The 18,955-nt window shown below is 32.7% G+C and overlaps 1 protein-coding gene across 1 annotated transcript; it reads right to left on the bottom strand.

The window, feature by feature from the left end:
* Positions 1-12,164: 12,164 nt before the first annotated feature.
* Positions 12,165-18,736, bottom strand: LOC145007599 (kinesin-like protein KIN-14G). Its single transcript, XM_078966510.1, has 15 exons — positions 18,283-18,736; positions 17,858-18,024; positions 17,646-17,783; positions 17,343-17,546; positions 17,185-17,256; positions 15,685-17,094; positions 15,442-15,523; positions 15,074-15,346; positions 14,874-14,980; positions 14,613-14,791; positions 14,389-14,532; positions 14,067-14,302; positions 13,777-13,991; positions 12,522-12,628; positions 12,165-12,435 (listed from the first exon to the last, which is right to left on the bottom strand). Exons 1-15 carry the CDS (start codon positions 18,362-18,364, stop codon positions 12,345-12,347), a joined length of 3,507 nt encoding a protein of 1,168 aa, XP_078822636.1. The 5' UTR covers positions 18,365-18,736; the 3' UTR covers positions 12,165-12,344.
* Between the last annotated feature and the right edge of the window lie 219 nt (positions 18,737-18,955).

The raw sequence follows: 18,955 nt of genomic DNA on the forward strand, positions 1-18,955 counted from the left end.
AATTGGTGTATACGCTCAGACTCGCCGAGTCGCTATAGCGTACTCGCCGAGTCCGGTCAAAGTTGACCGTTGACCGTTGACCAGCGTTGACCTAAGTTGACTTGTTATAGTATGGTCAACCCTAGTTGGGAAAGTGTTAATTAGAGATGTATTGTGCTATAGGGGGACTATAGCTCGGCAGATCGAGTGATTAGCGATTTCAGATTTACGACTTACCGAGACACGAGGTGAGTCTTCTCATTATACTTTACCTTGAGTAGGTAACCAGAGTTATGTGATAGAGTATTGGTATGCTATGTATGTTACGTATTGTACTGCATTATTTCTATGTGATTTATGTGGTGCATATTTATCAAAGTTAGAACCTGAGGGTTCACAGAGTTTGGGTGCACGGACCCACAGAGTTATAGCCTCGAGTGGCTAATATGTGTTATATGTGGTATTTTGGGGAACTCACTAAGCCTTGTGCTTACAGTGTTTGATGTTATTGTTTCAGGTACTAGTGACGATCGCGGGAAGGCGCCGGCTTGATCCGTACACACACACGCTCGGAGTTTGATATTATGATCTTGGGATTTTGTATTGTCTTGTTTGGATAATTAAATGGTTGTTTTATGAATATCGATGGAATTATGTTTTATAAAAAAAAAATTGTTTTGAAATTTACGGTGTTACAATTATCAGAAAAACAAATCGGGGCTTGGATTCGGTGTTACTGGTGATTCGCATCGGGTTTGTGGTCGATTGATTCAGAGCGTAAGGTCAAGGGTTCAGGGATTGGCTTTGATTCGCACTACAATTTTTTGACTCGGAACGAACCATCTTGGAATTAGAGTTCTTGTCGGCTCGGAATTGGTATATGATGTTGGATAGCTTGAATTGGAACGAGAGGGTTCCCCAGATTGAATGAAATATGAAGGCAATCAGAACGAAAGTGATTGGAATTATTTCGATAAAAAAAAATTCTCACTGTGAAGGTTTCAGAATTATTATCTCAAATTCGTATCACTATTATTATGCCCCTTTTATAACCGGATCAAATGGGGAAGACAATTCATAGTTACATTGAGTGCCTATAGTTTAGGCAACATGGCTGTTTTGGTATCGTTTCAGAAATTGGTACAAATTAAAGAGAAAATGATGCAGAATTACTTTTTCAGTCCCAATCTTTCAGCAAAGTGACAGTTTTTGTCCAATTATTGAATACGTTTACAAATTAAGGGCTGGTGAACAGTTTTGGATTCATTAATGCACATATTTTTTCATGAACAGAAAAATAAGGATTCTATCAAGTCTTGGCGGTTCGGAAAGTCATTTTTCGTGATCACGTCAAATTTTCACGACTTTTTCGGATTTTATACTTCATCATTTATATCATTCTGTCGCGGGGCAGCATAGTAATTTCTTTTATCCATTCAAGATCATTCTCATGACCATTAGAAGGCTTTATAATTATGCTTTGATTATAAATCGGGGGAGAATTTGGTATGGCCATTCGAAATTGGATTTGTGAATTTTCAAAGTTGAAGATTTTTTATAAAGCTTGTGGTAGAAATATGAAGGTAGCTTTTACAGTAGTAGTTCTTTATCGAGCTCGTCTAAAGCTTTTACAGAGAAGTATCATTTACAGTAACAGTTCTTCATCGAGCTCTTCTAAGGGCTTGTTATATCTCCGACTTCTAGTATTTTCTCGATCAAGTGGTGTTACGAATCTTAAAATTTGGGCTATTACATGATAATTTTTGGTGGCTTATATCATTATCTTATTTGAAGATCTTTGTGACTTGGAGGGGGAGTTCTTCAAAGACAAGAAGTGATTTGGTTTCTTAATTCTGAAATGGGTTTTTATGGCGGATTTGGCTTTCTTGAAGATTTTTGGGATTACATTTGACAATGAAGTTTAAAGACATTACTTCAGTGCTTGGTTTATATATCCTAGAGCCCATTTTTGAAGACTATTGAAGAACCAAGATTCGTGGATTGCTTCAAATATTCCTTGTTGCAAGATCATTTCTTATTTGCTAGATGCTTGTTTTGGAAGTTGAAGCATTGTCATCCATTCCATAGTTTGAGGGGAGATTGTAGGGTTTCATAGTACTCCATGGATGATGGAAATGGGCCCCCTTGATTAAGTGTAGGTTAAAAGCCCAAGATTTATCTTTTCCCTATAAATAGTCATGTATTATTCATAATTAGGGTTAAGAGTGAGGCATAATGTAGCCACCATATTGTGAGGTTTCTTATGTAGTGTTAGATTCTTTAGTCTATGCTGAAAGTGTAATTTATTCCTCATGTTTTGAATAAATCGAGTGATCATTTGACATATCTTCGTATTTGTGTTTTTTCTTCTTTTCCGCATCTTTTTCATCAAATCTCAATTAGGGTTTTACATCCCAACAGCAGGTAACCAAAGGTTTGACTACATTAAAAAAACACTCATAATGTCCCTCTAAAAAGTATCAACTTCTGATTATTGCATCTTTTCAAGGTTATTGGGACATTAGTTCTTCTTACAACTGAATTTAAAATCCATAAGTACATTGTGCTTTTGCTTTTACTTTTGCTTTTTTGTTGCATTTCTAAGGATGCAATTTAGTATGAATTGTTTTTGAATAGCTAAATTTTGAATAATATATTTAAAGGAATAAAAAAGAGAGTAGTTTTATTTTTAATGCTTTGAGAAAACTAAACATCATCGTTTCTTATTTTATCTCATTTCGTTGTTTTAAGAAAACAATATTTATATCTCCAAGTGGTAAATTATCTACTTTATTTTTAGTTTTGTCAAATTGAAATGGTTGTGATATTTTCTTATTCTCTATTTTATTTCCGCACACATTGTGCTCAGTATCTCCTGATGTTGATGGATGAAAATATTTTGGACCTCCCGATGGTGATAATTTCTTTGAGTTGCTGCTGGTGTGACTGGGGTTGGAATTTGGATTACTAACATATATGTCCCCAAAATTGGACAGTTTTTCCCTCTACATCATTAAGTTTTTTTTGTAGTTGATTCAGTTACACACTAACTACACATTCTTATGTGTTCTATTGTACTTAATGAAGTCTGAATTGAGATGTTTCCGATCACTTTAAAAGACGAGGTATTATAAATGGTAAATATTACAATTTTATGAAGAGATTATCTATTGATTATTTGAGTTCTTATTTACCCTAACCAAGACTAAATTTAGAACAACTTTTCTACATGTTTGTGTGTCTGTGTGTGTGTATATATATATATATATATATATATATATATATATATATATTCATGAAGTAATTATTTAAAAGTATTATTATAAATTAGACGATCAAGATATTTAAAATTTAATAATTGGTCTTGCTTGTTTTTTAAACTGGAGTCATACAACTACTTACAAATTTAAAAAATTTATAATTATCAAGATACAAACCATGAAAATAAAGTTTGATGCCCGAAAAAAAAAACTAAACTTTGGTTCTTGGCATTTCTTAGTAAAACCCAAAACATAATACTTAAACCAAAAGGGAACGAACAACGAAAAAACTAATTTTCGGTTTTTGACACACCTCATTACTTACGATTGAAAGTTGGATGTCCGATAAATTATTTGTGCAAAATAGTTAATCATCTCTATAAAACTATTTGCATCCATCGTTTGGTGCGGGTAAACTGCTAGTGTGTGTGTGTGTGTCTATATATATATATATATATATATATATATATATATATATATATATATATATATATATATCATACATACTTATAAAGCTAGCATTTTTTCTAGAATCTCATGCATTTGAAACCCCCATTTTTTAACTTTCTCAAACCACATTCATTTGAAACCCCATTTTTTAACTAATGCAACTCAAAAGTTTTCTTAATTATGATTTAAAACTCAAGTTTTATAACTTATATTATGTTTAATTAGCATTTAGTGAAAATTTTACTATAAAAAGGTCAGTCTTTTGTGTCTTTTGTATTATATAAAATCTTACATATAAGAAGGATGTCATAACATCAATGTTTTGCTTGGAATATATTTCAACCAAAACAAATGAAGATTTCTATTCTTTCTTTATATTCAGTTTCTCATTTAATCGTTATATGTGATTTGTATGTATTACTCAATCTTGAATGTGACTCTCCAAACATCAATGTTTTACTTGGAATATCTTTCTGATTCTTCTTTTTAAAGAAAAATATTTTGATTGCATGTTAGTGAAGAATTGTCATCAGGTTTCTATAGTTGAATTGTGTTAAATGAAGAAAGAAGATTTAGAAAACGGATATAGGTTTTTTTTTGTTTGAGCAAAGTTGATGAATATTAGTTTTTCTTTTGATTTAAATGTTTGTTTACGTAACATCTTTATTTATATATTCAACCACCCAATGCTCTTATTTATTTTATTGTAGTTTTTCTATTCTGATTATGTTTATTTTCTATTATTTTTTGTTAGGTTATCCTATACAACATATTTAAAAGATAACATAATTGTTAACATTTGATATGTAATTATGATAGACTTATCATGATATGTTCTTCATATGAAAATAATTTATTCATATTACTAAGACAAGAATTACATATAATATTTACGAATATATATATATATATATATATATATATATATATATATATATATATATATATATATATATATATATATATATTATATGTGATTTGTTTAACATGTATATGCACATATGTATCTTATAAATTTATAACTAAATGTCTTTATGTTTAATAATTGAAGGGATTAAAATAATGCATCAAAACCAATTATTTTTAGGGAATATAATAATAATAATAATAATAATAATAATAATAATAAATACACATTTTCAAGTACCGCATTCATTTGAAACTTACAGTACAACTCAATAGTTTTCTAATTTATGTATATTTATTAGTTACAACTCAAAAGTTTTTAACTTATGATTATTAATTAGTAATCACTAATAACTTTTTATTTTCCTTTCTTTTATAAGGTTGTAAAGTTTTGCTCATTAAAAACATTAATGTATTTGAAGAGATTTGTGATTTAAATATGAAGAGTTAATATAAATGTTATAATATATGTTTTAGTGTTTTTATGTTATTAAGAGTTATAGTGTTTATTTTTCATATTTTTTTATTATTCATTGTATATATATCTTTTTTTAATACAAATGTTATAATAGATGTTTTTCTATTTTTATGTTTTTAAAAGTTGAATTTCATATTTTTCTTCATACATGTTGTTACCCGTTATATTATTCATTTGATATATAATTTACACAATTTTAAATGGTTTATAAAATTATCAAATAGTTGTATATATCACAATGACTTAAAAATTAAACTATAATGTTTAATAAAACTAATATGGTAACTATATGTTTGCTTTACTACTAACATTTTGTTTCCAAGTAAAAATATTAAATAATAATTTGGTAAAAGTTATTATTTTAACTATATAATTCTATTCGCGTGCAACGCGCGCGGATTCGCCTAGTATATATATATATATATATATATATATATATATATATATATATATATATATATATATATATATATATATATATCACCACCTGCCAAAACTTTGTCATTATTGTGAGTTTGGTCTAATTTCTTTTGAATTTTTTCAAATAACAAATTTGCCCTTACTTTTTTATTTTACATTTATGTATTTAAAAGAAAATAAAAAAATAAGAATCCTACTCCCCTTACTATCCTACCACACCTACCACCTCTTTAACACATTTTGTTTCTCTCTCTCTCTCTCCATCTCCCTCTCAACACTACCACAACTACCAGTCGGAAAAACCAAAATGCTACCACCACCACTACCACGTTTCGGAAAATCATAGCGTCACCACTAACACGATCCTCATGTCACCTTTTGTATCCCTAGTGGCACCTTTTCCAAAGCTCCATCCCCCCACAAACACCAGTCAACGCTGCCACAAATAGATTTCTCCGAAAACAAACAAATATCTCCAGTGAACAGAGCTACACAAGGAAGGGCCACCAACAAATATGAACCAAAAACTTTGTGGTAGGGTTTGCAAACCCTGAACCGATAAAGGTGAGAGCGAGGTAGTTGTAGAAAAACCATACTAGTTAGCTTCGTCAACAATTGAGCAGGAGAAGAAGGATGGTTGCGACAGAGGTGGATCAAGTGGTTTCTTACGTTCAATGTGGAATCTGGTGGTGGTTTCCTACATTAGAGGTGGAGAATTAGTAAGATAGGGTTTTCGATGGATCTTGACGGGGGCGACAAAGTTTAGGGTTTTCAGATATGGTTGGACGAAGGTGGTCCATATCTACGTCATTGGATTATCAAATCTATGTCGTCGAAGGTGGTTTGGGTGGTCCAAAAAAAAAAAGAGTCTCTGGTGACTAGCCAGAAGCGGACAGTGATCTGGCAAACGATGGTTCTCCAACAACGGTGGTGGTCTGTAACAAATGAACAAAGCGAAAGGAGAAAGTTTTGGAAGAGGCTGTTGTTACAAAGCCTACGAAACAAAGGAAGATTAAGATAAAGGTGAAACCATCGATAGATATTATTGATGGGGAAGAGGTTGTGAAAGATGTTACTCATAAACATGATTCAAATGATGAAGAATCCATAGTGATGTTTGATTAGATGCAAATGATAATTTTGAAGAGGATACTGCAATATTATCTAAGGGTCTGAAGGTATATTCTATATCCACTTCTCTTACTACTATGGATGATTCTTCAAATCCTTCTTCCAAACCCCTTATTACTAAGCCACAAATCATAAAACCTTATGGCATTTGAAGATTTTTACACCCAATTCATTCTACCACTACCACTTTTCCTATCATTTCACAATCACAAAATGAAAGTTTTCAAACTCTTCTTGAGAATCTACTTGTTTCCTTATCCTAATCTCCTATCATCACTCCTACAACTCAACCTATTATCATTTCTTTACCTCAAACCACGCCATATTTTCATCCTTTACTATATCTCCAGTAACAACTACAATTTCTACGTATGTTTCAACTCCTATTTATGAACATGCCACAACAAATCTTGGAGATAAACTTTCTAATGATAATGATGAAAGTTTGTTTGGAGTCGATGCCTCTTTGGATGATGTTGATTTATCTAAATCTATTTGTGATTATTATTTCTTTGAAATTTTTGTTCCTACCATGGCACATTCGTTACTTGATGAAGAATGTGAATCTGAACCAGAGAATGAATTTTTGCCTTTGACAAGGAAATAATATAGGTATTTGAATCGAAAACTAAATATGTTGGTTCGACACGGTGAATCTTTTTCTTCTTCTGCCTTCACCAAAATGATCTCTAACCACAAAGCAAATGTTAAACAATTGTTTTCCAAAAAATACAACATGGTTTCAGAAATTGAAAAATTAATATCGTAGAATGCAAAGAGCTTAGAAGACTTATCTTGAATGATAATTTGGTTCATATTGCAAATTTCACCAATACATTTCATGCTTTAGCTCAAACTTTTGATTCCAAAGCAGCAATGGCCTCTCAAATTGAAAGATCAAATGTGAAGGTGGAAATGCTCAAGTAGGAAATTTATTTTCTGAATCAAGATATCGCAGAGAAGGATGATGAGCTTGTCTTGGTCAAAGCTTGAAATTTTGAAATTAATCAATGTCTTACAAAGATTGTTAAAGTTAAGGATACCCCTTATAATGATTATATATCAAACTTGCTAGATAATAAGCTCCAATCTCTGTTCAATCATCTTTCTATTTATGGTTATGTTTGGACTAGCGAGGCTAGTTCAAAAATGGGAGAAGGTATCAATATCCCTAAGACTATTACTCAGATTGTTAATCCATATGTTGTTCCTCTGATGGTTTCTAAATCTTCTACATATAAAAAGGTTTTTTGTTGGTTTTCAACCTCTTTCCAAGAAACTGAAGAATGTTATTCCTCTTCGAGCTACTGGATTTGGAAATGATTTGGGTTCAGGTGCACCAGAAGTTAATGTTGTTGATAAATCAAAATCTGATGAAGAGTTGGAGAAACTGCGAGATTGTGATATTGAGGAAAGAATATGGGTAGCAGATGAAAGAGATATAGAAGTTGCTAGACTCTCTATGGAAGCTTTATGGCCAAGGTGGACGGTGAAAAGAATCAAAGATTTGGCAATCAATAATGTTGATAAATTCTAGTTAAATCCAAAAAGCTCTTTTGCAATCGGAAATAATGATGATTGTCAACTTGATTTTCCACTTTCTATGAGAGCATTTTTATGGAGATGTTTTCCTAACACACATAAAGTTTTTTTGACAGATGGTGTATTAAACAAAAATCCTTGAGTTTTATTCTTCTCAATCAAGACCACAATAGGATGTCTAGAGTCTGAAGAAAATTTCTACGATTATTGATTGTCAATCTAAAGGCTACTTGAATGATTTCACCATCAATTATAAGTTCATAGATTTGAGAGGAAGTGATCATGAAGAAGTCCAGTTTTTGTTTTCTGGTCTTCCTATTATGAATCTTCATGATTTGATTTTTGTTGTTAGTTGCTCTTGCCATGGATAAAACAAAGTGTGTGAATCAGATCTCCCATCTAAAAAGAATGATAAGATTCTATTTTCTTGAAATTAGAAAGATGGATGTTGAAATGGAAGGATTGTTAAAGATAACACCTTCTATCGGTCCATGTGATCAACCTGATGATATTTAGAATTAAAAGGATGGTCTGATTCAGAGTGAACCATAGGGAGTTGTGTATAAAACCATATGAACAGAAAGTATAAGAATCAAATGTTTTATATATAAGACAAACATTGTTACAAAATTGAAACTTTAATTGAAATCCTTACAAAGATCAAATTATGCAAGAACGGCTCAAAGGAAGAGCAACATAGTATATCTGAAGTGTTGAAATAGCGGATTAGTGTTCGTATTATCTTGCTTGCCTACGCTCCATAGATTTTTGCTGAAAATGTAATATGTTATGTCTTAGTCTTTTGCGAAATGTGTAATTGTAATATTTTGTCTTCAATGTAATAGTGGTTCCGAATGAATGTTAGTTTCAGAATTTGTTCACTTAAGGTTTCATAGTGACAATGCTCAACTGTTTGTGTCACATGTCTTTACTTAGGTGTCTTAACCTTACTGGTTATCATCTAACCGACTCCCTTATAGTTCTGCTATAAATAGGGATGTTAGTTAGATAGGAGAGGAAGTCTTTTGCATGTTCTTACATGATTATGATGTAATCGAGCTTCATACTCTCAATGAAATAAACAAAAAATTATTTACATTCTCAATCTTACCTTTAATTCATTTGTACTTGATATTTCATGATTTCTTAGTAATCAAACTTGTTAATCGATCATACACCCTCTAAGTAATTGAAATTGTTAATCTTTATGAACAGTGAGTAGGGGACCATATTTATGCAACCGATGATTTTAAAATAATTGAAAATGGTTTTTTAAAGATTTAAATATTAAATAAAAAAAGAGGGGTGTCACAAAATGTTAAATTGGTTACTCCAAGGTCCAAAATGTTGAAGACTCCAAAGAGTAAAAGCTACAGAGTAACAACATGCCCTCTATGGAGCATATCAGTTGACTTTCGTCAGGATATTAGGGACAAGATCAATACATATCTTAAATCATTATACAGATCTATCATATCTATAAAAATTAGAATGTACTAACATTGAGACTACTTTTTGTGTTCCCTGTCAACCCTACTTGTTACGGCTATAAATATGTATTCTATGTTTCTATTATAATAAGTATGTTGTAGTTGATCTAAATATTGTCAATATAATAGGTTTTCTCGCATATTTTGTTCCCACTCTTCATTACTTTAAATAACGTTGTTTATATTAGTTGTTCTTAATTAGGTTATTTATTATTCCACATATACTACCCTTCATGCCTACTCTATGAGAAGGTTACAAATGTTATCATCCACGTACTAGAAAACTCTATATCTTAGGTGATGTTATATTTGTTGAAAATAAACCATATATACCAATTCTTGTCTTTAGGAAGAGTTATTACACTTAAACATAATGAGTGGCCTTCCAACACTATAGATCCAATTCTAAGAATGAGTATGATTCAAATCCAGATGGGTTGGTTGGAGGTGCTAAAATTTCTAACTTCTCATGATTTCGCCAAGTTTATACAAGGAAAAATGACATCCTTTGTTACTAAAAGGCAAGAAATTGAAAACCAAACTCCAAGAATGAAGTAACAATGAGTGAATGAAATCTCAATTCTACACTACAATAGTTCACTACTTGTCAGCCTTAAGTCATCTTGTCCTATTCTCTTAGGCCTCATAAAGATCCAAACATTCTTACCATTGGAAGGAAAAGGACTCCATAATGCACCAAAAGACATGTATACCCATTATCTCACTTTTGTCCTCGGAGAAGTTTTCTCTGAGTCATAATTTTTCTTTCATCTCAAATACAACTCATGTTCCAATCTCACTGTCTAAAGAAAGAATATAGACTTGTTGCAGGAGTAGATATGAATGCATTTAAGAAAAATGGGGCTCAGGAAGGTTGACATTGTTAGGATTTATTCAAAATTTCGGTTTCAAAAAACACAAAATAGGCAATGGAAGCATTATAAAATTGTAATAATATAAAACTACTTTATACCCACCAATGATCATTTTGCATGGACATGAAATATTTAATCACAACCATAGGTGGTTCAAAATTTAACAACATTTGAAGACTTTGAATCGTCTTGGGATGATGGAAATCGAAGGAGATAACAAGAATACAAAAGAGAGCTCATCTAGAGATATCCACCGACATATAAGTAGGACCTTGGATGCTAGTCCATAACTTGCAATATGAAAACTCTAAAGCCTTTAAGCACAAAACCATTTTTTTTATCCTAAAGGAAAGTGTAATTATTAAACATTTTCCTTATGTTCTGACACTTTAGAGAGAAAAAAAGAATGAGAGAGAGGTGAACGGTTTTCACTAGAGAAAAAAATCCATGCATGAAAGCCTTTATTCACAAGCTATTATCCGTTATGTCTTAACATTTTAAGAGTCATGCTTAATGATTATAATCAAGCATGATTCTAAAGCATGACATGACTGATATAATAAGCAAGAATGACAAAACTTTGACCCCCATGCTTACTTACAGTTTTGGCTAGAAAGAAGAGGAAGAAAAAGTGTTTTGCATTCTTTCTTATTACATGTTATATACATCTTTTATACCAAAAACCCTTTAAGTCCAAAAAGATGAATATGATGTTAAAAAGTATACCTTATGATATTATTTAGATACTAACATTGAAAATTATTATATTCATGAGATATTAAATTCCAATTAATTGCGAGAGTTGTAAATATTTATCAAGAAACAAATTTGTATAAATATTCAGTTTGTGCTACTTCATATATTATTGACAAGGTCATTCTAAAATAATTTTTAAGCATAAAAGTTGTGGGTTACAAATTGGTGTATATAGTAAAATTGAATGAAGATGGGTCGCATCAAGGGGATATTAGTGGCAAAATGATGCACACAAAGATGTGGAGTAGATTATCAATAAATGTGCAAATGATGCACACAAAGATATGGAGTAGATTATCAATAAATGTGCTCTTGCAGAAAAGATTAATACACGGAGGATTTTGATGTACTTGGTTGCAATAGTATGATGTGAAAATGTATTCCTCCATGGAGAACTAAAGAGGATATTTAGATGAGCGTTCCATTGAGATTTGGTGGGTTGAAAAGATCAAGGTTTTTCTATTAAAAAATACGTTGTGTCACAAAACAATCTCTGTATGTTTGGTTTAAATGGTTTACCAAGGAGATGACACCTTTTTTATCAAGCATTCAGCCTCATGGGGAGTCTGTTTTAACTCTATATGTGCACGATATTGTAGTAGCCAAGGAACATGAAACTAAAGGATTTAGGACAGATTTCCTTAGAATTGAATTGGGGATTAAAAAATTCCTTCGAAGTTTCTTTCATCATCAAATTTGCAAAATGACGTGTTAAACTGTTAATGATACATTGGCCAAAGGTGCAAGGCCTCATCCAACTTTGCAAAATGTTTCCATACCCGACGAATCAGCATCAAAAAATTATCGTGCAACATGAATTTTTTGACAAAACTTATTATTTATTATATTTTTAAAATACAATATTAACACCAAAAAATAGAACCAAACAGGTATATGTCATCCATTCTTCATTGGTTTCCTAATGTTCACAACATTTGTACAGAAAAGGAAAGCAGCATCCGCTAATTCAGACACTTATTATAATTATATCTCGCAAACAATTAAACAAACATAATAAAATCAAATAAAAATAAAAAATAGCACTCACCATAGATGCTCACTTTTTCTTTGGTGCCGGCTTTGCAGCTGGCTTTGCCGCCGGCTTCGCTGATGCTGCAGGTTTCTTTGCAGCTGGACTTGCAGTACTCCTAATTAAAAAACAAAAAAACAAAAGTCAACATTTTGACTTTGACTTTGACCTGAAAATGAGTTAATATTATAAATATAATCATACTTGGCTGGTGCTGCTGCTGGCGCTGCCTTTGCAGCTGCAGCCTTTGGTTCCTCTTCTGCAGGAGCATCAGCTGATTCTTTCCCAGCTCTTGGTGAACTCACTGATGCCTGCATCCATATGCAAAATAATTATTATTTTTTTTTTTTAATTTTTAAATCTGTTAATTGTGTGAAAACTGTGTTACATCTTACAACAATATGAATGACTTCTGGATCTATTTAGTAAATCACAAAAATGGTCCCTGTACTTTCTGATTTTTACCGTGTCTAGTCCAAAAATAAAACATTTTTCAGTTTTGGTCCTTATTTCGAACTTCCATCGAATAAAATAGATAAGAAACTTTGAAATAAAGACCAAATTTGAAAATGGTTTCAATTTGGACTATACACTGTAGATTTCAAAAGCCACAAGGACCATTTTTGTAATTTACTCAATTATACTGTTTTTAAATAATAAATATGTTAATTATGTTAAATATAGTCATTGTTTGATAATATGAATATATTGAAAAAAGAGTAAATTACTGAAATCGTCCCTATGGTTAGGTCAAAATTGCACGTTTGGTCCCTAATTTATTTTTTGCACTCGGATCGTCCCTGTGGTTTGATTTTGTTGCGTTTTTTGTCTCTGTGGTTTGATTTTGTTGCATTTTTCGTCCCTTACATAAAGTTAGGGACCAAACATGCAAATTTTACCAAACCATAGGGACGAAAAACACAACAAAAGCAAACCACAGGGACGATCCGAGTGCAAAAAAAAAATTAGGGACCAAACGTGCAATTTTGACCAAACCACAGGGATAATTTCAATAATTTACTCTTGAAAAAAAAAGAGTAAATTACACGAATGGTCCCTATGGTTTAGGGTAATTTGCGCGTTTGGTCCCTAACTTATTTTCTTAACTCGGAAGGTCCCTACTGTTTGTTTTTGTTACGCGGTTGGTCCCTATCTTACCTAAAAAGACTATTATGCCCTTGATTTTTTTAAATTATCTAAATAAACACACCCCTAATCCCACCCCCTCACCTTACCTTACCTACCCCATTATTTTTTCCTCTTTAAATAATAGTCTTTTTAGATAAGACAGGGACAAAATGCGTAACAAAAATAAACAGTAGGGACCAAATGCGTAACAAAAACAAACCATAGGGACCTTCCGAGTTAAAAAAATAAGTTAGGGACCAAGCACGCAAATTACCCCAAACCATAGGGACCATTCGTGTAATTTACTCAAAAAAAAAAGGATGTTACTTGCCTCTTGTGGCAATAAGTCTCCTGCTGCTTCTCTCTTGGCTAAAGCAGCTTTGTAATAAGCAACTTGTTCTTTTAACTCCCTTGTCTCTGCAGATTTACCACATCCACCCTCCACTGTTGAAAACCTTTCAATAAATTTAAAAGTACTGAGTGTTTCTCCAACCTCATCAGCATCAGGATGCACATGAACAAATATTAAAATCTTGGCTTGTGCTCCTACAAATGAATGAGAGTAGATTGGTATTTTATTTTGGGAAAAATTTGAGAGGGTAGAATAGTAAATTAACATACCAAGAACATCTTGGAGCAGCTGTGTGAGTTTACAAGACTTGAAAGGAACAGTTTTAGCTTTAGTAGCAAGAGCTACCAAGGTATCTCCTAAAGCAGACAGTGATTTGCTTATATGTGTTGACTCATCATCTGAATTTTCAAGCTTTTCACTTCCTGCAAGGTCAACTAAATGCATACACCCTCTCACTATTGACCCTGATGTGTTGTCTTTTCCAACAACATGAACTGTAAGGAAACTACAAAAAAAAAAAAAAAAAAATATTTACATTAATTTCCTCCTTTATATATATACAACATACAACAAGATTAATAAAATGTTCACCTGTGGGCCCGACTACTACGATCATTTCCAGCACGATTTTTTTTACAGACATTTATTTGGTTTATAACATCATCTGTTGATGTGACTTCTACAAGAGTTGCATCAGGTACATTTGTCCCCTTTTTACTGCTACTGATTTCTACAGTAAGCATTTGTTAAGACAAAACAATACACTACAAAAAAAAAAAAAAAAAAATTTAAAATATGTAGTAACAAAAGGATATATCTTGTTACTTCCATCAGTGACAAGGAGATCTCGAATTTCATCATTGTAAATTTCAAGAATATTGATAGAAATGGTGTAGGAAGTGAGGTCCTTCCTCTCTTCTGAGATAAGGAAAAGATCATTTAATGCCCTTAGGTTTACACCCATTGTTTCTTCATCAAGGTTATCGGGTCCAGTCTAAAAGTAAACACAAATCAATATTACATTGTGATTTTTCAACTTTAAATCAAATGTTCTCACAAGAATTTGAATTTCTTACCAATGTGTAGGTTTTTCCAGAACTTGTTGGACCATATGCAAATAAACACACATTGAATCCATCAAGAACAGAACGTATCAATGGTTGGGTGTCTGAGAATACTTCTTCTGTAAACATCAACATATGAAAGAAAAAAGAAAGCAATAAGTTTTTTGAGATTCTTGATAAAAATGAAAGCTTGAGAAAAAAAAAAAAATGACCTTGAGTTGATGAAGGACCAAAAACTTTATTAAACATTGACGCTTTTCGACCCTCTTTTCCAGATTTTGCAGGAGTGATAATTGTTACTGTTTCTTCATCTGTGTAGTCTATACTTGTGGGATGATTCTCTTGTCCAGGTAAAGAGGGTCTTATTCTACAATACACTCTTATGCTTCCTTTTAAGTCTTGTACTTGATTGTATAGCTTTCTGTTTTCTTCTAGAACCTTCTTGTATCCTGCTGCAGCTTGACATAAAGTTCGCACATTGCCACCTGTATAACCATAAACAATCCTTCTTTTTTCAATCAAGATTCTTCATAGAATTTATTTAGTTTGTATAAAATTATAAATATTATGTTGGTAGTACCTAGATTCTCAGCCTCCTCTTGACAGGCTGTTTTCCATGAATGCACCTCGGTTTTTGCAGTAGAAATCGTGCTTCTTAATTCCTTTATGACATTAAAAAAATTATTAGAACCTTCTTGTATACTGTTATTGATGAAGCATTGTGTTTGATTTAAGTTACTAATCAGTAAAATTATATTTTGTAGTGTTTTTTTATGGTGTGTGTGTGTGTGTGTGAAAATGATTTTGATGTTAAAGAGGTTACTTGTAAGTCTTTATCTTGGCGTTCGATTAGGCCCTTTCGTTTTGTAGTATTGGCGTTTAATCTGTTATATTGTTCCATTCTTTTTCTATATTCCTCTTGTTGTCTTGCCCTTTGTTCTTGTTCTCTTAATTCTTCCTCCTTTTCAAGGCGTTCTTTTTCCTTTTCTGCCCTTTCCTCTTCTTTCTTTCTCAACCTTTCCTCCTCCTCTTCTTGTTTTGCTCTTTCCACCTCTTTTCGTTTCCTTTCTTCTTCCTCGAGTCTTTCCTTTTCTTCCTCGTTTCTAGCCCTTTCTTCCTCCTCAAGTTTTTCCTTTTCCTCTTGTTCTCTTAACCTTTCTTCCTCCTCTTGTCTTTCCCTTTCCTCTTTTTCTCTAAGCCTTTCTTCCTCTTCTAATCTTTCAATTTCTTCCAATCTTGCCCTTTCTTCCTCTTCTTGTCTTTCCCTTTCCTCCTCTTCCCTAGCCCTTTTCTCCTCCTCGATCCTTTCCCTTTCCTCTTCCTTTCTAGCTTTTTCTTGTAGTGCAAGCAACTCTTTTTCTCTTTCTAAGCTTAGTTGTTCCCCTTGTTTTGCCTTTTCTTGTAATGCAAGTAACTCCTTCTCTCTTTTGATCCGTTCTTGCTCCTTTGCAGCTCGGTTGGCTTCCGCCTGCTTTTTAGCCTTCTCTTTTTCCATCTCTCTCTTCGCCCGTTCTTTCTCTTTTGCAGCTTTATCCTCTTCCCTTTTCTTTTTCGCCTCTTCTTTTTCTTTTTCTTTATTCAACCGTTCTTGCTCTTTTGCAGCTTTCTTCTCCTCTTTAGCTTTTTCTTTATCTTGTTCTTTATTCATACGTTCTTGCTCCTTTTTAGCTCTCTTTTCCTCTTTAGCTTTTGCTTTTGCAGCTTTTTTCTCCTCTTTAGCCTTTGCTTTTGCAGCTTTTTTCTCTTCTTTAGCTTTTGCTTTTGCTGCTAAAAGTTCTTTTTGTCTTTCGATCCCTGCTAACTCTGCAGCTTTCTCAGCCTCCGCTTGCTTTCTAGCCTTTTCTTGTTGTTCAAGTAACTCTCTTTCTTTTTCTCTTTTGATGCGTTCTTTCTCCCTTGCAACTCTTTCCTCCTCTTCCCTTCTAGCCTTTTCTTGTTGCTCAAGTAATTCCCTTTCTCTATTGATACGTTCTTGCTCTTTTGCAGCTCTTTCTGCCTCCTCTTCCTCCAGTTGCCTTCTAGCCTTTTCTTTTAGTAGTTCTAGCATTTCTTTTTCTCTATTTATGCGTTCTTGCTCCTTCACAGCTTCATAATCAGGACTTGAAGACTCACCACCAGATAAATCATCTTCATCACTGTTTGTCTCATCATCTTCTCCATTTAGTTTTCTTGTTTCTTTTGCCAATCTCTTTTCGAATTCCTCTTTCAGTTTATTCAATATGTTCTCAACAATCTATCGTACAAAAATGTTTTCTAGTCAATTTCAAGATCAAAAAACTAGTGGTAGTAGCTACATTACATGACGAAGTAGAAGATAACTCACAATAGGAATGTCTTCTTCCTCTCTATCCATAAGAAGATCAGAAACAATCTTGAAAAGAGGCCCAAGATCACTCTGCAAATTATACGCTCAAATTATTAAAAGATTCCCAAGAATACCCTTACTTCATAATACTATTTGAATTTAGTAAAAAGAAAAACCTCATCGCCAGGATCACTTCCATCATCATATTGATCAGTTGAATATTCACCAGTACCACCTTTAGCTGGTTCTTTACTTTGAAGAAATTTCCCACTTGGTGAACTCCATGAAAATTTTCTTGATGCATTTGCACTTTTTGCTTTCCAATCATTATATGCTCTCATGGCCAATACAGTGTTCACCACTCTTGAAAAATATCCCCCCTAGATACATATATTTATTAGAAAAAAGAGAAAGAGAGAGAGAGAGAATATTCAATATAACACAATGGATAGTTTATAAAGCTGAAGAAGGACAAGTACCTGTTCTAAATCAGATGGTTCAAAAGTTGGAAGGCCAATAGTTTCTATGGCTTTAAGGAAATTCTTAATATTTTCAAGGTAGGCAGCCAAAGCTGCTGAATCTGGTGTAGTGAAGACAGGTGAAGGTGCATTCACAACCTACATTTGAGCCAATTTTAAAAGGGGAAATTTAAGGTGAAAAGAAAGGTAAACAAGTGAAAAAAGAAGCTTACTTTAGGAACAGAACCAGGTTGAATCTTGTTAAGAACATTGCAAAGGATCATCCCACTTCTTAATCCTTGCCTACAATCTTCTTCTGAAGGCTCAGCTGGCAAATCTCTTGCAGCCACTACACCTACTCTCTTTCTTAGCCACATTGCTGCATCATATCTGCCTGTTGCTGTAATTCATACCATTCATCTTTCTCTCAGGCATAAACACAAACACATAGAGTGCACTAACAAATAACAATGTGTCTTATGTATATTCGTTATTTTTTAACAAAATCAAAATACCAACACGAATGAGATTGGTGTCTATCATCGTATATGCATTAACCAACGACCAGAGACAGAAAATTTGGATTAAAAAGAATTACATAAACATCAAATTTGTTAATTATTTGAATTATCATGATGAGACAGGTAAAGGTACTTACGATCGTCTTCGTCCACCATGCATACGAAATCAACCTCTTCGCCTGTAGACGTCGTATTATCTGCATCTCCTGATTCCGCCATTGTTAACAATATTTAAGTATATACCCCGAAATACTTGCACCCCTTTTGATTACAGATCAAATAACTCGTTAAAATTCTTCTACGCCTCGTCCAAATTCATCAATGGGTCCATGGAAGGACAAAGGGAGTTACAGTGAGAGAAACAGAGGCATGGAGGGAATGGAATACAGTAAAATGAACACTTTCTCCTCTTTCTTTTGATTGTTCCCCTTATTTTGTTTATGAATATTTTTGTGTGTTTGAGTGTGTGTAGGTTCATGCTAACAGAAAGAAGGGAAGGAGAGAGAAGGCCGAAGCTCGTTCCCAACCACTTGTCTTGGAAGGGAACCTCCCAACGGTTTATAATTTTCTCCTTTTGCCCGCCATTCATCTTCATCATTGGAGCTTCTTCTCCTAGTGAATATAGGAACTGTATTATGCGAGTATGGAAATACGTTTTGGGCATAAATACAAATATTAAATTAGTTACATTTTTTATAAGTATTATTTTATGATTTTATATACTAATTTGAATTGCCAAATGACCATTATAGGCTTTACATTTCATACTTTTCTATAATATTTTAACAAAATTGTAAAAATGGTCCATGT

This window comes from Lactuca saligna, chromosome 7, assembly GCF_052625555.1.
Source record: "Lactuca saligna cultivar CGN05327 chromosome 7, ASM5262555v1, whole genome shotgun sequence".
Lineage (NCBI taxonomy): Eukaryota > Viridiplantae > Streptophyta > Magnoliopsida > Asterales > Asteraceae > Lactuca > Lactuca saligna.